This window comes from Drosophila sechellia, chromosome 2L, assembly GCF_004382195.2.
Source record: "Drosophila sechellia strain sech25 chromosome 2L, ASM438219v1, whole genome shotgun sequence".
Classification (NCBI taxonomy): Eukaryota; Metazoa; Arthropoda; class Insecta; order Diptera; family Drosophilidae; genus Drosophila; species Drosophila sechellia.
Window position 1 is genome coordinate 11,918,964 of NC_045949.1, and position 21,962 is coordinate 11,940,925.

The 21,962-nt window shown below is 38.9% G+C and overlaps 4 protein-coding genes across 4 annotated transcripts; 2 read left to right on the forward strand and 2 right to left on the reverse strand.

Moving 5' to 3' along the window:
• The first annotated feature begins 120 nt into the window (after nt 1–120).
• Nucleotides 121–767, forward strand: LOC6617724. Its single transcript, XM_002042000.2, has 2 exons — nt 121–421; nt 479–767. The coding sequence occupies exons 1-2, from the start codon at nt 179–181 to the stop codon at nt 716–718; spliced, it is 483 nt and encodes a 160-aa protein (XP_002042036.2). The 5' UTR covers nt 121–178; the 3' UTR covers nt 719–767.
• LOC6617725 lies at nt 728–2,317 on the reverse strand. The gene is made up of 3 exons (XM_002042001.2): nt 2,158–2,317; nt 1,852–2,037; nt 728–1,510 (listed from the first exon to the last, which is right to left on the reverse strand). The coding sequence occupies exons 1-3, from the start codon at nt 2,207–2,209 to the stop codon at nt 1,284–1,286; spliced, it is 465 nt and encodes a 154-aa protein (XP_002042037.1). The 5' UTR covers nt 2,210–2,317; the 3' UTR covers nt 728–1,283.
• A 408-nt stretch (nt 2,318–2,725) lies between these two features.
• On the forward strand, nt 2,726–3,812 carry LOC6617726. Its single transcript, XM_032727257.1, has 2 exons — nt 2,726–2,870; nt 2,944–3,812. The coding sequence occupies exons 1-2, from the start codon at nt 2,810–2,812 to the stop codon at nt 3,336–3,338; spliced, it is 456 nt and encodes a 151-aa protein (XP_032583148.1). The 5' UTR covers nt 2,726–2,809; the 3' UTR covers nt 3,339–3,812.
• Nucleotides 3,813–5,054: 1,242 nt separating this feature from the next.
• On the reverse strand, nt 5,055–7,267 carry LOC6617727. The gene is made up of 3 exons (XM_002042003.2): nt 7,120–7,267; nt 6,389–6,559; nt 5,055–5,379 (listed from the first exon to the last, which is right to left on the reverse strand). The coding sequence occupies exons 1-3, from the start codon at nt 7,172–7,174 to the stop codon at nt 5,174–5,176; spliced, it is 432 nt and encodes a 143-aa protein (XP_002042039.1). The 5' UTR covers nt 7,175–7,267; the 3' UTR covers nt 5,055–5,173.
• Nucleotides 7,268–21,962: the final 14,695 nt, after the last annotated feature.

Sequence of the window (21,962 nt, forward strand, 5' to 3'; positions counted from 1 at the left end):
CGTTCGCATTCAAACTAGCTGAGTAACTGGTATCTGATAGTCGAGTTTCCCGACTAAAGCATTCTCTCTTGTTTTTGTAGTATATGTGTTACTTCATTTTCCTTAAACTACAAGCACGCCCGGTCATTTTAACTCCGATTTGGATATACTTTCTAAGTTTATACAAATCTCCAAAATTATGAAGCAGCAGCTGCTGGACGAGGAGTTCGAGAATCTGCGTCGCGTAGCGCTGGCAATATGCCAGAATCTCGGGAGACCGAAAGATCGGGAGATATGTCGAAGCACTCTGGAAGATCTGGCCAAGTTCCGCCAGGGGTCGTCGATCAGGATTAAGGAGAACGTGCATAAGTTCCTGATGTTCTATCTAAAAGTCCTGAGATGGTCGTACAAGAATCAGCCAACGGATTTATATCGCAAATGGGTTAATTAAATCTAACAGTTAAGTAGTAATCATTTAGTAAATGTTTCAATTTCTCAGTATGGACCAAACTTTGGCAAGGACCCAAAGTCTGCCTCATCGACCGCCAACTCCGAGGATGAGCAGCGTGTTTGGTTGGAGGAGGGCAAGTCCTTTTACGCCATGAAAACATTTGAAGATGGCTCCACCGTTGTTTACTCAGCGGTGGTCAAGGACCCAAAAGCTGGTTGGTCGGAAAATGGTCTGAAAACTCTGATGGACACGCAAATGGGCTGCGCTTTGAATATAAATGAAAATTGACTTGTTTAATACTCTTAATATAGGATATATTTTCATTTTAGGTGCTTAACTCGAGATTCTGTGTGTACAATTTACTGGTTTTTCGATATGGTGCTGGTTTTTCGGATATGGCAGGTAAATTCTACTAATAAATATGGGAATCGTAAGCATTTTCGGAATGGTCATTTTTTAAAAATCAAACTACCTATAAATTTATATGAGATAAGAATGTAGTAAAATCTTTTGGAACACGCATGTACATTGAGTTAACTTTACAAAACGAACAAGCGTCATACGAAATTTACAATTGTTTGACGTTTACTTTTCATTTAAATATTTTAGCTAGTTTTGGTCTTTGTAAATTTACCTGCCTCTTTTGGATATTAATGATAACTAATGTTCGTAAACGATTAAAATGTTTTCAACTTTTCGACTTAATTATAGGCAGGAAAAAGGGTGGACGGAATGTGTTTCTGATATCAAAAGTCAATCTTAGCTTAGATATAGATATCATGCAAAATGGCGAAAAGGCACTTTTTGTCTTTTTTGTTTTGTGTTTGTGGTGAGGGTAAGCGTGGTTTTCCTATTAACTTCTAAATATTCTGGAAGCAACGCTAGTCAACAGTAAACCCAACAGAAGCTGCAGGGATCCGTGCATTTGAACTAAGCTGGAGCCATTGCAACTGTCGCTGGAGCAGTAGCACTCCTCCCAGTACACTCCGTTTTCGTAGACTCCCCAGTTACAGACGCCAACCACTCCGGTATCGGAAACTGATGCACATCGTCGGATCACCTGGCGCCAACGACCATCCCCTGGAAAATATAATGTAATTTTTAATGTGTACACACATATTTACCAAGAGAGATTATGCATTTGATACTTATGGTATCATAATAATCACAATCAAGATAAAATTACAAAGAAATCACTCAATAGCAACCCAAACTATCAGATATATACTTCATGCTGGATAAGGCAGGAAGAAGCCTATACTGGAATAACATACAAGAACTATAAAGCTACTAGGTTCATCCTATTCAGGATCATGGTAACCACCCAAGTGGACTGATCACAAGTTCCCTAGGGAAATACAATACTTGTTGTGCAGTTGACTAGATATAAATCCCTGTAGACTAACGCTCCTCCTACTCACAGATGAATCCTCGGGGTCCCTGCTGCACCACCTTCATGCAGAAGGATCCTGGCATGTGGCTCTCATCGCTGTTGCACTCAATGGAAATGTGCTCGGTGCGGTTGAATCTCTTGTAGGCGCCACAGCTGTCGTGTCCCTTGCGATCCTGGTCCGAGGAGCACTGGTAGCATCGAATGGCCCAGCTGCCTGTAAGAAGTCAACAATTGGTAGAAATTACTCAAAAACAATTGCCCAAGCCACACCCAAAAGCCGAGATTAAAAGTTGGCTTATTGGGATTCGTACGACTTAGGATTCCTATGACCTACCACATATGGTCAGGGTGAGCAACAGGAACGTGCAACGGATCATGACATTCATCTTTTACTTAAAACTGTTTTGTGCGCTTCGTTTAACTTAAATAAAATAATATTAAACCAAGAAAATAAATAACGCGAGCTACTGTGTGGCCATATGGTAGATCGCTATAAAATACCAAGCTATGAAAATACCAACATTGTGTTTGCCACCTAAGTATTTTATTTAAAATATAATTTCCTTAAATATATATATATAAACGGCAATGTTCCAAAAAGAAACGCATATAATACATTAGTTCTTCACTATTTAGGTTAGCTTATGGCCTTTGGTATAGAACCTGTACTATGTACTATGCCCAATAAATGTATCTATTTAAGTGCATGACCTAACAATTTAAGCGAGATACTATTAAGACAGAATTAAAATTATTGTTCTGAAACAGTTATTTTTCTTTTTAACAAAAAGGGTTATTTTTAAATTCCCAACGGTTTTTTCAATCATGAACAATATTGCCACATGGTTTCGTTCTATTCACTGGTTTGTGTCTCGGATAACGCATATTTTGGAGATTCCTCGAACGCTGCGCACACGGTCACACTACTATTTACACGCCCAAAAAAATTGAATCCAATTGAAACGCGAAGAACATAAATATAAACGATGAACACACTGGAGAAATGTGTCTTATTCGCCATTGTGCTCTGCTGCCTGCTGCAATTGGGTAAGTTCGTGATGCCAAAACTGCGCCTGCGCAACCGACAGTAAAAAGCAACCCGCATAACTCCTCTTTCCAGGCCAGGCGATCAAATGTTGGGACTGTCGCAGCGATAACGATCCCAAATGCGGGGATCCTTTTGACAACAGCACGCTGGCCATCACCGACTGCCAACAGGCGCCGGAGCTGGAGCATCTGAAGGGCGTGCGGCCGACGATGTGTCGCAAGATCCGGCAGAAGGTGCACGGCGAATGGCGCTACTTCCGCAGCTGCGCCTACATGGGCGAGCCGGGCATCGAGGGCGACGAACGCTTCTGCCTGATGCGCACTGGCAGCTACAACATCTTCATGGAGTTCTGCACGTGCAACAGCAAGGACGGCTGCAACTCGGCGGGCATCCATCGGCTAGGACTGATGGGCGTCCTCACTGGCACCCTGCTCTCGGTGATTGTGGCTCATCTCCTGCGGCAATAGGTGGATCCACCTGCTCCAGCTGTAGTCAATGCCACGCCCCATTTGCCACAAGGCTGACCAAAAAGTAGAAACTCTATGAGCATGTTGCTTGTGTGTTCAACGTAGATATAAACTAAAGAATTGTATAATTGCAACCGAGATATGTAGCAAATATTCTTAAAATTTGTAAATTACCTTAATTAGCAGTAACTTACTTGACGCGCGGACAGTCTTGTGGTAAATGAGCGATGTGTAATCAAGTGCCTTTCTGTAAACGACTCGAATTGTAACTTAAGCCTGGAATACTACTATTTCCGTCCAAAATATATCTTACGCCTATAACATTCCATCTCGTAAGCTGAATCTCGTAATACTGTCCATTTTCTACATGTATTTTGTAATGTTTTTAGTCGCCAAAAGGCTTACAAGTTTTTATTGTAATGCGATGTCAAATAGAACATTTTTGAACAATTAAATAAACGGTTATACACCAGACGACCATTGTTATTGTTTATTCAGACTGCGAATGAGAATAGCTCATATATATACCGTACATAGAAAAATCCACCTAAATATTCGGATCCACAATCTCTTTCCAGACCTTTGATGCTGTTTTAATGAGTAAGCCTTCTTGTAACGATTCTATTTGGAAAAGTTGGGCAATGGGGCTTCATATCCATAGCTGGAAACTCTTTTGAAGAAGAGCCTTCCGGAATCACATTTTGGGTCTCGTACTGATTGCTTTGATTGTCTTGGACATGTTCGCCAGCATTTAAGCTATCTTCGAACATAATACGTTTGTTGGCTGGTCCAGCCGACTCCTCCAATGGTGCGAAATCAGATTGGAATCGGCGTTTTACGGAGGTCTTTCCAACATTCATGAGCAGGAGTGCTTTCCATCCGATTGCAGCGCTTGCTTTATAATCGAGTTGAAACGGTTAACAAAATTCTATTCAAGGTATAACCTTTAACCTATTGTAAATTTTTCTCAATTTAGGACCGAATGGGAAATATAAAAAAAGGGAACATGGGAAACTTTTGGAAATTTGTAATAATTTGATTTAAAAACGCAGATCTCTATAATCTTGAGTGTCTTACATATCTTACATATATATTTATTGGAATTTGTAAACAAAAACTGAGTTTTATAAGAAACTATTATAAATACTGCTTCTCATTTTGCACATGTTTGTTCTATGTTCTTATTATGTAAACACAGCGCACTGGGCTGCATTATCGATAAAAAGCCCCCTCCGTTAGACCTAATCTGCCATCTCTAATTCCTATCTCCTTTCGTTTTGGTTCGTATTGTGCGGTTTCTTCATTTTTTAATGTGTTAATTGTGTTTTTAAATAACAGCAAGGTTAAGTGTTGTGGATAAAGAAGGCCTTGAGATTCAAGAATTGTGTGTGGTCGTTTTGTTTCGATCGTATTGTGTTTTTTTATAATTCGCTGTTTGCGAAATCTGCAAATCCCGTTGTTCGCCATTTTTTTTCCTTTCGTCCACTTTGTCCACCGTTTTCTTATTGTTATTGTGTCGAGTAAACGTTATATTTAACTAAACCAACATTATTTACTAATGGATTCGGTCTTTCGCTTTGAGTTTGGTTGCATTCATGACGACGATTTTTCCGACTACTTATTGCTAAACTTTTATCAATTGCAACTGGAGCTCACTGACTACCGCAGGTAAACAAATTAACTAGAACATATAGCCATTTAGTTAAAAGAGTCCACTTTAGTTTGGTTTACTTTATTTTGATCAATATTATAGTTAACATTTACATTTCTCCTTTGTACAGGTATGTTTCTTTAACACTTATTTAATGCATTTCTGGACGGGATTTGGAGCGGCATCACAGGCTCAAGTGGAGGGCGAGGATCGCCAGGAGAGCCGTTGCACTGACCGCCAGGAAGCGACCTGCTCCGGATGCGTTGCACAGGTCGCCCTTGCAGGTGTAGCAGCTCTCCACCTGCCGGCTGTGGGTCACCGTGCATTCGTTGTCCTTCTGCCCGATGGACTCGAAGTGGCAGTCGCGGGAGACAATCGTTCCGGCGCGGTCTGTAGATCAAAAGTCATTAATACCCATTATACCCATAATAGTCATCCAAAATGGATGGCCTCATGTTAAGAGAATCATGAATGCATAGAACTAAGGTTTGTCATAAGTCGTATTGATGGTTTTAGACTAAATCGTAGGGGGAAACTTTATATCATAAACTTTATTATCTAAAACATCGAACATCCTCACGATGTTTTGTATATGTGAAGAGTTTTCCACGGAAAATAACGTAATTTTCCTAAAGGCAAACTAATTATATATGCTAAATCAAGTATAAAACATGAATTTCAGTTAGTTGCATTAATATTTTCACACAAGAAAGCTATTTATCTTAGCATAAGTACTACTATAATCAATAATGCATGTGACTTATGTGCAATGTATACCATTTACTAGCATTGCGAAAAAGCCGGTAATCAAATGCAGTTGAACAAACAAAAATATTTAAATTGACATCTTTTACAAGACGCCGCCTATGGTGAATTTAACACTATTCCTAACAATTAAACTTAAGTTTACGCTGTTGTGAGATAAACAACATTGTTTACTTCTAATGAGTCACAGACTCGATCTAAAATCAGCTTAAACTGGCTTGCTAATTAGCTTAGCACTTTAATTTTCATTAAGTTTATTTTCTAACTAATTCTGTCCATATCTTAAATATTTTTATATTTAGTTCGTAAGTACGAAAAACTTAGTTTTATTCTAATTTTTGACTACTAATACTTCCAGTTTAGTTAGTTATTATGATTTCTTGTACAGTGTTCAAGCCCTATGATCTTACGACTTCGAAACGCACTGTACCTACTTTGCATACGACTTCTGCGATTGTGTTTTACTTTGTTTTTTGTTTGCCATATGTTAATTGGAACTCGTACCCTCCAGATCTTGACTACTTTGTTCGGGTGACATCATGATTTATTAATTTATTTGATTGCGTTCAAGGTGCATGCGCCTCTAGTAGTAAAATTGGTATGCAAACGGGGATCTTCGTGGGATTTCACTCACCGCTGGTGACCACCTTGTTGCACCTGGTCACTGGCTGCAGTTGCTCCATGGTGTTCGGCTTGGGCACACTGTCGCAATCCACGGCGCGGATGTTGGAGGCGGAATCGATCTTGTCCTTGGCGCAGTTGGGATCCGTAAAGGATTTGCACTGATAGCACTTGATGGCCGAGGCTGAAGTAGGCAGATAAGACAGATTAATTAATATCAATTGATATTCAATGGCTTGGTCAAGGTCGCCCATTTGAATGTTTTGTTTTGGCTTGTAACCAGTTTGAGATCTCCATTTCGCTCGCAAATCTCACTCGATCGCCTTATGTAACGCCCTCAGCCGGAATAAACAATAACTTATAGCGCGTTTACTTCTCAAGACCTCTGTCATTTAACGACTATGAAGTCATTTCTATATACGATTCCAAAACGTACGGAAAAATACGTGAATATTTCTGATTTATTTTTTATTTCGGTATTTGAAATAATTGTGGGTGGTATTCAAATCCTTTTTTTTTGGCGAACGTGATGACTTAATGCGTATCATTTTGTTCCAGTTTTTTATGTCTATTTTAATTTCAGAAATTCGTATATACCTAGATGTAAATTGTAGAGCAATCTTATTATAATTGTAATTGGTTTTCTAACACACCCTACGTTTTCACTCAAAACTGGTTATAGTTTGGCACCGATTTTTAAAATTACTTTCCGGTGAAAAATCAACTAAAAGAAAAGTCACTTACCACTGTGCATTGTGCACACGGCGACGAAGAGCACGAAAATCACTTGTTTCAGCATATTTGGTGGGATTTGAACAACCTTTTAATATTTTGGAAAATGTATTCAAATCGTTTTTGGTTTGAACCGTTTGGCAGACGCTGAACAACTGAAATTAGTTTCGGGTTTGTTTTCAGCACGCTCCACATTCGCAACTTGTTTTCGAGTGCGATCGGCGTGAAAAGCTCTGCTCATTCACTCAAGAAACTGGCATTAGTTGAGTGAAACTCGGAACGAGTTATGTGTTTGTTATGTCAATTTGACGATCCACGCATTGGGGTCACTAAAAAATAAAACTATTTTGTTTTGATCAGCAGCTTCGTAGGCGTTCGTATAAGTATCTTATACTACTACTGTTAGCGGTGTGAATTGACTGCGGTTGAACTGTGGGACTTTTCCTCAATTAAACTTATCGCGCATAATGAAATTAAATTGCAAAGTGACACAGTTCTCTGATTTGGGCTATCGAACTTTTATTGGAAAGGTGATCGGCAGAATGAGTTCAAATTTAAAGCAAGATGCGGCAGTAGCTTCTCACTTTACTTGAGTTTAGTATTGTAATTTTAAAACTTTATTTATAAATCTATAAATCTATAGCTTGACTAGATCTTTGGATAAGTAGCAGTTACTATAAACACAATTGCATGCAAAAAGTTTAAGAAAAGAGAACTTTTCCACCGTTCAATGAACTTAAGCAGCTCTTTTAATCCTTTGCGTATAATTTTCGAACAGCTAAAGGAAAAAAGGACCTTGCAATTTTACGTGTAGCTTTATTCCTTTCCTTTTTTTTGGGCACTGATTGCTCATTTTGTTGCATGTTATTTGAGCAATCGACTCATTGAATCTGCCTCCTTTGTCTGTTACCATGGCAATTTTGGACTAAGAGGAAAATTCTGCGATAAGACCAGCCGTCTGGGGAGCAACAAATCCTATTCGAGAAGAAAAAGCAGGAGTATGTGTATGGAAGTCACTAAATTGCAATTCCAAAATACGTACATACATATCTATAAATCTTTTCAGCTTCATTTTACTTCGTAAGCTGGCTTTCCCCTAGAAAATTGTCGCATTAAAGAAGCTCTTCATGGAAAATTAACTTTTCACGTCTTCAAGCTTTTTGAGCAAATTTTTAGTTGAGTGCAAAATTAGTTGATGTTGGCGAAACTTGTTTCAATTGCGCCGCAAACACAAAATAAAATTTTTACTCAATGAGTATGTTAATAAGTGTGGAATATCAAATATTTACATACATCCACTCACAGAGCTTCACTCAATAAACTTGACTTGTACTTAAATGAAATTTTGAAAATAATAGTAATAATTTTGGATAATTTTTTAATTTCGATGTATGCATGTAGATACAGCACATTAAAAATTTTTTTATTCAATGAATAATAAAATCTTTAATTATATAAAAAAAAAATACATTATATGAATTGTATTTCAGTTATCAAATTTCTACATACATTTTTAACTCTTTATGGTTTTGGATAATTAGCGATGGACATTGGGTCGATGTAATAGTAACATAATGACAAACCCGAATGATTAAGGGTTCAGATTTGGGGAGTCGACATAGGACATTTTCAATTTCCGGCCTCTCGGCGAGTTTTCGCAGTTCATTGTTCAAATATTTTGCATTCGATTGCATTGTCATGCCGCCAATTTGCCACATAATTGCAAAAGCTCAATGAAGCTGGGTTCGGAAAAATCGAATTTTTGAAATTTAAAAGCTGGAATCGTTTGCCCATTTTTTGCCCATGTTTGCCCACCAATTAGTTTTTTTTGCCCACGTCCAGTTTTTGAGATATGAATTTTCGAACAAGTTCGAAAATTTTCGAAGATCAAAAATTTCACTTTTTTCAAAATTTTTTTTTTTTAATCGCAATAACTTCGTTTGCCCACGTTTGCCCACCCTTTAGAATTTTGAAATTTTCGAAAATTTTCGAAGATCAAAAATTTCACTTTTTTCAATTTTTTTTTTTTTAAATCGCAATAACATCGTTTGCCCACGTTTGCCCACCCTTTAGAATTTTGAAAAAATTTATACTTTAGAAAATATAAGACATTCAAGTTTACCTCGGTCTACTTTGCCCACCCTTCGAAATTATTTTTTTTCGTTTGCCCACTCTTAAAAATAAAAAATTTCGATTGCCCACCTCTTAAAACTAAATAATTTCGTTTGCCCATCCTTTAAAATTAGTTTATTTCGTTTGCCCACCCTTTAAAATTAGTTTTTTTCGTTTGCCCACCCTTCGAAATTAGTTTTTTTCGTTTGCCCACTCTTAAAAATAAAAAATTTCGATTGCCCACCTCTTAAAACTAAATAATTTCGTTTGCCCATCCTTTAAAATTAGTTTATTTCGTTTGCCCACCCTTTAAAATTAGTTTTTTTCGTTTGCCCACCCTTCGAAATTAGTTTTTTTCGTTTGCCCACTCTTAAAAATAAAAAATTTCGATTGCCCACCTCTTAAAACTAAATAATTTCGTTTGCCCATCCTTTAAAATTAGTTTATTTCGTTTGCCCACCCTTTAAAATTAGTTTATAATGTTTGCCCATCGTTTAAACTTAGTTTTTTCATTAGCCCACCTCTTTAAAATATATATTTTCAGTTAAAAACGTTTGCCCACCCCTTAAAAATGGTTTTTTCGATTTTCCATCTATAAAACCAAATTTGTACAGATGTATGTAATAACTGTAAGTTGTGGCGCCAATTTACATATGTATCTTAGGATCGGCGGACAGAAGCACTAATATTATTTGATTATGATGAACACATATATGTATGTATGTACATAAATATATATGTATATATACAAAAAACTATATATATGTATGTTCATCAACACTTGCATGAAATTTATTAATGATTAAGAAAATTTGATAATTGGTCCGCCGATCCGGTGGGCTAATGAAAAAACTAAGTTTAAACGATGGGCAAACATTATAAACTAATTTTAAAGGGTGGGCAAACGAAATAAACTAATTTTAAAGGATGGGCAAACGAAATTATTTAGTTTTAAGAGGTGGGCAATCGAAATTTTTTATTTTTAAGAGTGGGCAAACGAAAAAAACTAATTTCGAAGGGTGGGCAAACGAAAAAAACTAATTTTAAAGGGTGGGCAAACGAAATAAACTAATTTTAAAGGATGGGCAAACGAAATTATTTAGTTTTAAGAGGTGGGCAATCGAAATTTTTTATTTTTAAGAGTGGGCAAACGAAAAAAAATAATTTCGAAGGGTGGGCAAAGTAGACCGAGGTAAACTTGAATGTCTTATATTTTCTAAAGTATAAATTTTTTCAAAATTCTAAAGGGTGGGCAAACGTGGGCAAACGATGTTATTGCGATTTAAAAAAAAAAAAATTGAAAAAAGTGAAATTTTTGATCTTCGAAAATTTTCGAAAATTTCAAAATTCTAAAGGGTGGGCAAACGTGGGCAAACGAAGTTATTGCGATTAAAAAAAAAAAATTTTGAAAAAAGTGAAATTTTTGATCTTCGAAAATTTTCGAACTTGTTCGAAAATTCATATCTCAAAAACTGGACGTGGGCAAAAAAAACTAATTGGTGGGCAAACATGGGCAAAAAATGGGCAAACGATTCCAGCTTTTAAATTTCAAAAATTCGATTTTTCCGAACCCAGCTTCTTTGAGCTAATTGCAAATGTTGAAAAGGGGGGAGCAGGGAGCCGAATGTTGTGGCTCATGATTTATACAATATCTTAAGCGGATTTGCTTTTCCCATTTTTGCCACATCTCCATCTCACTTCGCTCGGCTTTCCTTTGTGGCGGTGGTCAGCTGCAACAGAAAATTCTGATTGAATTTCTTTTATCTTTTTTTTACGCCACCGCATAGAGGAGCATAGAATTTTTTCTATTATATTTTAGATGAGGATGGGGCCCTGAAAGCTGCAGTTGCATTCTTTGTCGACTTATTTCTCTGGAGATGTTTGCGTTGGTTTAGAATTCAATTATATATTGGGGAAAAGCTTGGCTAAAAGTGAATGGCACAACGAGGCATACCTCGGATACCCTTTTTAAATATTATCTTTATTTAAAAGAGGCTATATTCTCAAGTTAAAATAAAAACAGTAAGTACCTTGCTGTAATCCTTCTGTTCAATACTTTTAATGAACTTTAATTGCAGAGCAATGAAGTGTCGGCTATGTTTGCAAACTTTTTCCGCTTGTCTGCGGCGTTATTGGTTGTTATCAACATTATCATCGTGCTGTGGTTGATGGTCTCACCCTTTTTTCGTTTCACATTTCTACTGCCCCATGGGGACCAGTTGCTCCAGGTTGTATCTGGTGTCCAGTTGCCTGTTGCTGACCATTTGGCAATATGATATTTATAGCTATTTCATACTTATTATATTCAATCTGCTTTCCGCTGCACACGGACGGCAACAAATTGGAGAAAATCCGTTTAAGGAAATTCGACTTGCTTTGCACAATTTTAATAAGCTTGGAGCAGGGGGATCTATTTCGTCTTCCCAATTTCTCCGTTCTCCGTTCTGGTCTGGCCAATTGTCATTTCATTTGGAAAACTTGCTCTACCAGAAACGAGCTGAGAATGTTCAATTTCGTCTCAGGACTGACTTTCCTGCATTTAATGGCGGGGAAGAAGGATCGAGGAAGCAAAGTCCATTACCAAAAAACATAAACAAATTGTTTGGCACTTTGCAGGGAAACTAAGACACGCCCATCTAATCTGTTCAATAACTTGGAAAATCATTGCCAATAAATCAAAATGACTTTGCAGGATGTGTGTAGTATCCGAGAGCTTAGAGGCATCCAGGCCAACGATAAGAAATCAATGTCTGGCCATTTTTGCCTGAACTTGAAGGTCCTTTCCACCGCCTCGCACATGGAGGGAAATTTAAAATTCAACACTTTGGGGGCGGCATAAATTGCACATTTTACGCAACATCAGAAGAATAGCGATAGAGGCGAACGGGCAAAGAAATCCACGCTCTCACCCGCACTGTACTCAATTTCACCCCCAGGGGCTGTTTAAGGTTAACGTTCGCTCCTCCTTTGCTTATTTTTCTAGATTTTTAACGCTGCAGTTAACACATCATTTTTCGGGGCATTGTTTCGGTCGCCTTCCATTATCTTTCACTTGCGATCTAATGAAGTGTGCAAAGTGTTGTCTGCCCAGCCCCAATCCCCCAGTCCCAATCCCCCACCTCAGTGTCCATTCTCGTATGCAATGTGGGGGAGTCACCCCCATTGCCAGATGCGTCGATGTGGGCCTGTTATCAGGAAGGAAAATGGGAAAATTTAATAGATACATTTACGAAAAGCACAACATGTTGTTTGAGCTATGAATTAAAATTATATTATACTAGTATCATAATAAGTGATGAATTCAGATACAGATTACTGCCTTAAGCAATGAGCATCAGTTAGATAGTTTTATAAAGTGTGATATTGTTTATTATAGTATGGTTTACTGCATATGTTTGTAAACCCCCTTGCATCTGCCACTGTTCCTTTACGAAATGAGCCCCTGACCAATTCGCATTTATGCACCGCTCCATCCGAAGCACCCGTACCCATCCCATTCCAGATGCCCCAAACTTGGAGCTGCTGAACTGCTGCTGCTGCTGCTGCTGCTGTCCACGTTTAATGTCACTGGCAAAGTCGCAAATTGCTGTGCATGAGCTTTTTATGTTCATGCAAATGTCACCAACTGCACCACTTTCTGATGGAGCGTCGCCAGTGCCAGTCCGCCTCTTTTGGCGCCACTCCTTGGCCCCTGCCCCTTTTACTACTACTACTACTCAGGCATGAAGACTCAACTTTTGGCACCACTGGAAGAATCACAAACCTCTTACTTGTTAGTAAATATCCAGAAATTAAGCTAAGCTGGCTACTTAACCATCCAAATAGCTCATAAAATCATAATAAATGCAATCAATGTTAACCTTGGTTGACTTCTAGCTGAGAATTTCTGCCAGTGCAGCTGGACTAACGTTCCATAATGTGCCCGTTTGCCGGGCATCCCAGTCCATCGCTGCTCTCCGGTCTTTTGTTTGGACTGCAACGAAAAATGCACTCAAAAGTTTACACAGGAAGGCCATAAGTGGCCCCCCAAAAAGCTCAGCCATAGCCGAATCGAGCCTGGAGAATGGCGACTGGAAGTCCTGTCCCTCTGTCCATTTCGCCAGCTCGCCTGTTGTCCTTTTTAGCCAGTAATTTTGCGCTTAGACCCACAGAGAGAGTGAACGAGAAAATCCCTTGGACCGCCCGCTCCACTCGCCCCCCTTTAGGTTTTCTATCTCTTGTTTTCCGCTTAAAATCAGATGTCGAAATAATTTGCAACACGTCGCTTGGCACGTGGGCATAAAAGCAGTGGCTCTGGGGAATGGGGTGAGGAATACTGGATCTGGACGGGGGCTAAAATGCCAGAGAAGATGTCTCCAAAGTGGCACGTGTTTATGGACTTTTGGGCAGCAAAACGATAGTGCACTTTTGTTTCGGCAGCAGCAGCTCACTTGGCTAAAACCAAAAATGCAGTTTTGATAGAATTGAGCTTAAACGAGATGCAATCTGGAGAATAAATAGATCTGTCCGGAAATTTAATTCCAAACACTTGAACGTTTCTAAGGAAACGCTATTTATATGGTTATTATTATATAAGTTTAATTTTGTAGTAATTCGTAGTAGTAGCAGTATAAAGCTGAATCTCAAACACACTCTATTTGTTTTCTTTGTCCCAAATTAATTTGAAGGTAATCTCGATGCTCTGTCCATGTAAATATAACAAAATGAACGGGCATTTAACCAGCATTTGACATCGACATTCCCCTCGCAACTAAACTAAAACAATCAACCGAGAAGAACAACAGCAGTGTGCAATCCAATTGATAGGAGACACATCTGCTGAAACTTAATTAAATTGTACAGGCTCCAGCACAGATAATGGAATCTATATCCTGCAGTGCCGGGCAGATTCGAGACCTTTTCCCAAAAGGGTGAAACAGGCCATTGTGTTTACATGATGCACTTAATACGAAAATAACAATAAATCTAGGTATAGAAAGTAAACAGAGATTTGCCACACAAGATATAACTAAACAGTTACAGAATATTCAAAATTTGAGAGACTTAAAATATTTTTGTATGAAATATTTCATGAAGATTTGTTCATGGATTTAAATTTAAAATACTTCATGTATTTTAAGTCAATAATTGGATATCTCGTACTTTTACTTTTTCTATTATATATGTTAAGTTATTACTCTGCCAATAGAAAACCCTCAGTATAGAGTCACATCTGTGACGATACCAAAAGTGCCATAAATTAAAACAAAGTTGAGGAATAAATTCGTTATTAATGTATCGTCTAAAAATGTCACTGAGCATTACCCTCGAAATACGGGGCGTCCGAGCACCCAAAAAGGGGGCGTTGCAACAATTGTAAATTTGCAAAGCCAAAGGGGGCGGGGCGTACATTGGTAGTCTGAGTTTGGTAGCAGCTGAGCAATCGGGGCAATAAACCACAATCGAATGAATTCGCTCCTCAATGGGCTACTTCTCTTCCGCTTTGCCTTCGCCGTCAGGTCGTCCTCCGCATCCTGGCCAGAAACACGGATATAAATTTCAATTTCCGACACTCTAAGTGGCGGCCAAATGAAATAACATTTTCATTTAACCTGCATTCGATTCCCAAGCACCAAGAGAATCCGACAGACAGAGCGAAGGAATCGGAGAAATGAAGGGATATATGGAGCTACCCACAGATAGTGACTGCATATGTGCGTACATGTGTGCACTGAGAATAACTTTTATCTAGATATACTAAATTCGTTGAAGAGTATCTGTGCAAGTTTGTTTTACAAATCCACCACAGCACACACCGCAATAGGTATCTGATATTCGAGCAACTAAATGGGAGGTGGTAAAAGGCTGTTCGGTTACTTAATAGCATTTATTTCATTTATTTTTCTTGAAGTGTATGTGTCTATTAACGTCTGCCGATTTAAGTGCTAGAGATGACTTTGATTATTTATTGAAAATTAAAGCTGAAATTACCAAATTAACTATTTAATTTCATTATTAATTGTTTTAAACATAATAATGACAATTGTTCTTTAATGTTAAGCTAAAGTTTTCATTTTAAACAATATATTAAAATAATATATGTGTATATAAATTAACTTCCTTTAATTATACTATTTCTGTAGAAAGCCTTTTTTTTGTAAATACTAGAAATTAAGAAAATATTTCGAATTGGCTTGAAAAAAGCTAAACGGTGTGCACTGTTGCTGGCGCTGGCTCAGCAAAATACGTTTGATTCGCCTTTTGCATTACAGATTGCATTCCTCGTCGATGTGGAGCCTTCAAATACGCACGCATTCTGGGCGAATCCTTCGTGGTGATCCGGAGGGAGATGCGATGCATGCGCTCCCTTTCTGGCCAAGAGCTATCCGCTGCAGCTGCCAGGACATGGGCAACATGGGCAATATGAGCAACAGGAGGAGCTGCACTTTCCGCAGTAGCTGCAGGAGGAACAGCATCAGACACTCGTGAAATTGGCCATAAATAACATTTTCTTTACATTTCATTTGGGAGAGCCGTCTACCTCCGGCATCTGTTCCTTAATAGTGTTTGGCTCGGCTGAGTTGGGCGTTCTGCTTAACCAACTGGGCGTGGCTAAGTTGCAATTATCCAGCATCAGGAATGAGGGATCAAAGTCCTGTGAGGTTGATTTAAAAGTCCATTTTACTTGTGCGCTTACATGCATTTCCGCCCTGCTATTTTAGAAGCTAATTAAAGTTGATTTCGTATTTTTGAAGCTTCAGTTGATGTGGGATGTTCTCTAATGAATGAAGTTTAAGAATTTCCAGTAAAATTTTGTTTTTCCAAGTAGCAAATTTTGTTGCAAGCATAAAAACACTTTTTCTTAAAGTATATACCTAATTTGCCCCCAAATAAAAATCCGTTTCATTCACAACTGCCTTAAACTGCGATGGAAAAGCTCAATAAACTAAAGCAAATCAAGCTGCTCGAAAAGGCAACGAGCCGATTGGAAGGCACAGAAACCAAAATTATATCTAGCTGAACAAGAAACTTGCCGAGCGTATCCTTATGATTTCCCCATGGAAATCAGTTTAGCAGCTACGAACAAGTGAGGAAAAATCATAAAAATTTGCGCTACAAATAAACAATCCAATAAAAGTGACGTCGTTTCGGTTGACGTCTGCGTTCGATGCTCCATTCTTATATTCCTGTTTTTATGTCGACTCAATGAAATCAGAATTGTGTGGCTAAAACGGCATTTAAAGGACGAAGGAGTTGGAAAACGATGCGTTACGCATACGCCATGTTGAACGCTCGAAAACAATTTCTATGAAATTTGCAATTCATTGGCAGGAACATAGACTCGTTGTGAGTTCACTTCCTGTCTGTGGCTTTTGTGCTGCTCCTTAAGCTTGCCGCTCATCCTCATCCCTCCAGATATTTACTACACTTTGGGCATTTAAGGATTTCTGTGTCTCCTTTCCTGTTGCTGCTGGTATTTTCGTGGCTGCGGCCTGGAACAACTTTCGCAATTGTTTATAGACTTTGTGTGTTCGTAACTCCTCGGTATCCTTGTGGCTCATATGTTGCTTGTGGCCGAAGTTCTTTTTCTGGTTTTTATAAATTCTTTTTTGATCTCTTTGAGCATTTCATTGTTTTTGGCACATAAGAAACTAGTTGTTGTGCTGAGTTCTAGCAGCTACTCAATTTAATTTCAGTTCATAGTTTAAGCTTATTTTTATGCGAAATGAAAGCTTTACAAATTAGTCGATACTTTTCAACAGCTGCATATTTAAGGACTTTCTAATTCTTACAATTATTCGCCACATTATGCTCTGGCCTCCGGTCAGGGAACACGATTCAATTTATAGCCCCATTGGTGGCGCACAAACAGAGCAATAAATTGCAGCGCCACTAAACAATTGTTATAGAGCCACGGGATGGAAACGAGATGGCCAGCTAGATGGATGCATAGATAGATAGATAAAGGCCCCGGTAAAAATAATAATGAAAATTTCGTTGGCATGGGTAGAATGAAACATAGTGGAGCAGAGCACTTATCCTTCTTAGTTACACGCCAGCTGATGTTGCCGTTGGACTTATTGATACTTATAGCACCACACACCAACAAACTCATCGAGTGGGTCCTCCCTCTGGCATACACGTAGAGAAAATACGGCCATACAATTCTGAGAAGAATCTTCAAAATAAACAGATTCGCATTTTAAATAAAACGATGTCTACATTTTTAGAAATTTTTCAGGTTGCAAATGAAAATATGCTATTTGTTATACATACATACATATATGAACTGATCTTTTCCTTGCTTGTTGCTAATAGGTTTTATAAACTAGTTTAGTATTTTTCTCAGTGCAGGTCCCCTATGCTGGTGCTGCTGCAACGCAGGCGAAATAAATTCAATTTTGTAAAACTGATTCCCCACACAATTTTCAAACCGTAACACACTGTTCCTCACTCACTCGCTCGTCCGCTTGGTCTCACTCTCTCTCTCTCTCGCTCCGCAGGACAACTGCATATGTGCGAAAATTTTGCAACAAAATGAATATGTATTGGCATTTAGCCTGAAGTAGCTAACAGCTAGCAGGACTATCAGGGCTTCCAAAGGTGGCAGGAGCATCAGATCAACAGGGAACATCATGTGGAGTAGATAACAATTTATTGCCATCAAGCGGGCCAAAATGCTATAGTAAAAGTTAATGAAACCAATTTGTTTCGGTTGCATCGCGTGAACCAAACACAATGTGTTTGCCACACAGAAACAGCGAAATCGAGGTGCAAATAAATAGATCGAGGTTTGGGTATATCGAATGAGGTCAGTTACTGAGCCAAATCTGCTATTGTATACCGTATTCGATTGCCAAAATGTGAAACAGTTCAATGAGCTGAGAATTTTGTGATTAAATGGATGTATCTCACTTGCAGCTTGGTTTCAATTAGCCAGATTCTCTAGATTAAACCGAAATATACATATGTATATGAAAATAAAATTACAAAACGCATGTGAATTTTCCAAAAAAACCCTCCTTAGATTTGATTTTCTCCAATTGCACATAAAATAAATTGCTTCTCATTCCCTAAATGCAATTCATGATTTATGCAAGCCGAGTACTTTAAATAAAATTTCACAACCGAACGCAACTGCCTAATGAACATTAATATTGCAATAAATTTCCCTGCTCACTACCGCTTAAATGCCCTTCGACACGCCCTGACCTGCTTACATATTCATAATCAACAAATAATTTAACAATTCGCCAGGAGAAGCGGAAGAAAAATCTTGCACATCCAGAGGCATTTATTATCGTTTTTAGTATGCAGTACTAAATTTAGTGTCGTTAAATTTGAGTGCCTCGGGGGAGAGCAGTGCGAATATGATATCCTTTTTTTCTTCCTGAAGGAAGCGGCTGAGCGAGCAAATGCAATCAAATCTCCAACTGATGACGATTCCCCCTCCATCGTGCCTTTGCTTTTCGGGCTCGGAGACTTTTTCAATCAAATGTTGATGGCTCGCCAGCCGCTGGGTTAAGGCATTTTTATGATTGTTTTGGCTCGGCTACACCACTCACGCACATACGCACAGCCGCGGTCAAGTTAGTAGGATGATATCGCATCACTCAGTATAGCGCATTTGGAAACTCCAAGCACAGACTCCAAACAAAAAGAGTCTATAAAACAGTTTAGTAATAGTACTTAGGTTACTAGAAAATCTTTCCAATATTATCTATAAAAAAAATAATTCTTCCAAAGTAATCTTTAAGATAAATTTTCAAAAAAGGTTTTTCCTTTGTATGAATTTATAGTTCGTTTGCTTTACATATTATGTGTGTTAAATATAATTTTATTCATAACAAGCACTAATATACGATCCTCTATTGTGGGCTTATATCTGTGTAAGGTAAGCCATAACCCTTTTTGACCGACATCCCGCAGGACCAAAAACGGAGAGGCCGGCAAATGTTGCCAATTCGACAACGGCACTCAAATGAATTGGCGGTTATTGCGGGGGAGGCGTTCGGGCGCCAGCTACTCCCTCCACCCACAATGCGTTTGCTTAACGGTTCATTGGATGGCGGACTTCCTGTCCCTGGGTCCTGCCAATCTTCTGCGCATTGGGCGAGGAGTAATCACATTTAATATGAAACGCAATGCAGCAAAAATGCCGGAAACTTGCACGAGTGATATTATGAGTGTACGTTGGTGTATCCTTGTTCTCCGTCCGTTTTTTTTTTGGTTTCCATCTTTTTTTGGGTGTGTGTTTGGATGGCGGAAAGCAGTGTCCGTAACTAACTGACCACTAATTGAGCCAACGGAAGTCTAGAAACCGCACGACATAATTTAAATAAACACATGCACACACCACATACATACGCACACCACTGAAGAAGGGAAGCAAAAAACCTACCAGCGAATAGGAACAAGTAAACTAAAATGCCACTAAGTGAAGTTTTTGACCGCAAACAGGACGCCAACCAGACGAATGGTGGGGCAAAAAAAAGGACTCGCTTCGGTTCGTGCTGCATGCTCGAGCACTGCACTTCCGCTTGTGGATGAGGCTGCGAGCAACTGGAGGTGCATTTGGGGGGCTGACATAGAACTGGTTCAGATTATTTGCGAATCTTATCATTATTAAACAGGTATTTCAAAACTTATTAGGTATTTGAAATTTAAAAAAAGGTACGAGGATTGTATCCTTCGGCGGCTTCTTTTAAAGAGGCCCTTTATATGAGGTATATTTATGTTCATATCAATTGATTTTGGATTATGCCTTAATAATTTATATTTTCTTTTCAAATATGTTGCATTAATCGTACATTTTTTGAAAACCACATGCCATGATCCAACTTCGGAACCAGTCTTCAAAAGTATTCGCCCTTCTATGCACTCGGTCCAAGTTTTCTCTTCGTCTTTTGTCACACACTAAACACATTTTTCAAAAAGCTTCCGTTTGTTGGCCAACGGCCTTCCATTTTGCAACTTCCAACCCCCCCTCCCCCCATTTGCACCACGGCCCCAATTACCCATCCTTTGGTGGGGCATTATGTGAAAATGAGTGTGTTGTCATGTCGTGTACTGAATGCCCGAGAAGTGAGGGCCGGACGAGGAGTTCAAGTTGCTAATGCAATCACATAGCATTCATATTCATCATAACCACAAAAGGCACTCCACATGGGAAATTCGCAACGGTGACGGGGAGCTGGGGGCATTTCCACTTCCGCCTGGCAGCTGAGCGCCATTTTGCACGTGGCTGCTTTGCATGGATCCCCGGACCCACTCACATCTATATCTACACTTCCGCTCCCAATTTTCTTTCCTTCGTGCGACTTATGCACCAATGCGTTTATTTTGCCATTTTGGTCTGCTTTATTTACTTTTCTTCAATTGTTTTTGGGGGAATGCGCTTTTGCTGTGTGTGCTTGAGCGGCCAGCTACAAACATTTTTCGGTTTTATACTGCAAGCTGGATTCCCTAGCTGAACAGGTCGAATATTATATTAATTAATTTATTTTAAATGATCTTCCTTTATTTTCAAGGTTTTTCTCTATTGGTTTATTAGTTTATTCGTCACACATTAATCAAAATGTTACAATCAACAGCTGTGCAAACACTTGATTTGTTACCATTACAGCGCCTCTCTCGGCGCTTCTCATAAACTTCAAATACAGTCCGTCCCCTCATTCGATTCACCTGCTTTCATGCCCTGTTTTTTAATCATAGCTCAACTGGATCGCACTGCTCTCTTGTGCTCGACATAATTGCAATGTTTACCTCGACGCTGGGAGCCAAGTTAAGTGAAGCGTTAAGGCGGCATCAGGAGGCAAATGACGAGGAGGGCATCTCTCCTCTTGATTAAAATTTCTGATTACTACACTGATACCGCCGCGCAAACAGAATGCAAAAAGGAAGAAAAAATGCATCTAGCTGAACACAAAAAACAAAAAAAATAGAAAAACGGAACAAAAAGTCAAGCAAAGGAAAAGGCGCCACAAAATGCAGCGACAGCGTTTTGTGCTCCACCTTCATCTGCACCTCCTCTTTCTAATAACATATCAACATCACCTGCTGTGTTTGGTTTTCATTAGTTGCTAGAATCCTTTCAGCTTCTCTGACTCCCAGCAGGATGATTGATGGTTTCAATTTGAATTTTCATGTCAAGTGGTGGATGCATAAACGGCAAAAAAGCCTCATATTACCATCCAACTTAATTTAACTTTTTGCAACTCTGCGTTTTTTCCTGCTTATCGCCAGCTTGTTTATGTTAACGCGACTGTACTTCCGGTTTGAGCTAATGTATCTCTTTTCCGTTTTTTCTATTTTGGGTGCGGTGGTAAGCAGAGAGCGCTAATTAATGATGCCCATGACAGAAATTTATGTGCTACAGCAAAAACTTTCGCAATATTTGTTCGCATTTAGTTTGCCTATCACTCCGTCTGTTCCTTTCTCTCTCACACACATCCCCTCTCCCCGTTTATTTACTGTTGCTTACATGTGTGTCTGTGTATGTTTGTCGGCACTTCCGTTTCCTGTGTTAGGCCGGAATATTTTGCTCAGCCCACTTCATATTTGTTTATAATACACTTACCATAAGCCAATCAGGCGATGTTGTGTTGCTTGTTCTGTTAGAAATTACGGGGATCGGCATGTGATCTGTTATCCATAATCACGGCTGTCAATATTGTTCATGCTGGGTTTTGTTTAGTTTAGACTGCATTTGCCGATTCCTATAATCAAAGTCATTAGTTTTGTTAAAGTTTTTTCTAGATAAA

What these genes read in the sequence shown, in the direction of transcription:
- LOC6617724 (XM_002042000.2), top strand. Translation starts at nt 179, where the DNA reads ATGAAGCAGCAGCTGCTGGACGAGGAGTTCGAGAATCTGCGTCGCGTA. An exon ending in CGGATTTATATCGCAAATGG is followed by an intron (nt 422 to 478) that starts GTTAATTAAATC and finishes TCAATTTCTCAG; the next exon opens with TATGGACCAAACTTTGGCAA.
- LOC6617725 (XM_002042001.2), bottom strand. Translation starts at nt 2,209, where the DNA reads ATGAATGTCATGATCCGTTGCACGTTCCTGTTGCTCACCCTGACCATA. An exon ending in GCTCACCCTGACCATATGTG is followed by an intron (nt 2,038 to 2,157) that starts GTAGGTCATAGG and finishes GACTTCTTACAG; the next exon opens with GCAGCTGGGCCATTCGATGC. An exon ending in GGGACCCCGAGGATTCATCT is followed by an intron (nt 1,511 to 1,851) that starts GTGAGTAGGAGG and finishes TATATTTTCCAG; the next exon opens with GGGATGGTCGTTGGCGCCAG.
- LOC6617726 (XM_032727257.1), top strand. Translation starts at nt 2,810, where the DNA reads ATGAACACACTGGAGAAATGTGTCTTATTCGCCATTGTGCTCTGCTGC. An exon ending in CTGCTGCCTGCTGCAATTGG is followed by an intron (nt 2,871 to 2,943) that starts GTAAGTTCGTGA and finishes TCCTCTTTCCAG; the next exon opens with GCCAGGCGATCAAATGTTGG.
- LOC6617727 (XM_002042003.2), bottom strand. Translation starts at nt 7,174, where the DNA reads ATGCTGAAACAAGTGATTTTCGTGCTCTTCGTCGCCGTGTGCACAATG. An exon ending in CGTGTGCACAATGCACAGTG is followed by an intron (nt 6,560 to 7,119) that starts GTAAGTGACTTT and finishes TGCCTACTTCAG; the next exon opens with CCTCGGCCATCAAGTGCTAT. An exon ending in CAACAAGGTGGTCACCAGCG is followed by an intron (nt 5,380 to 6,388) that starts GTGAGTGAAATC and finishes TTTGATCTACAG; the next exon opens with ACCGCGCCGGAACGATTGTC.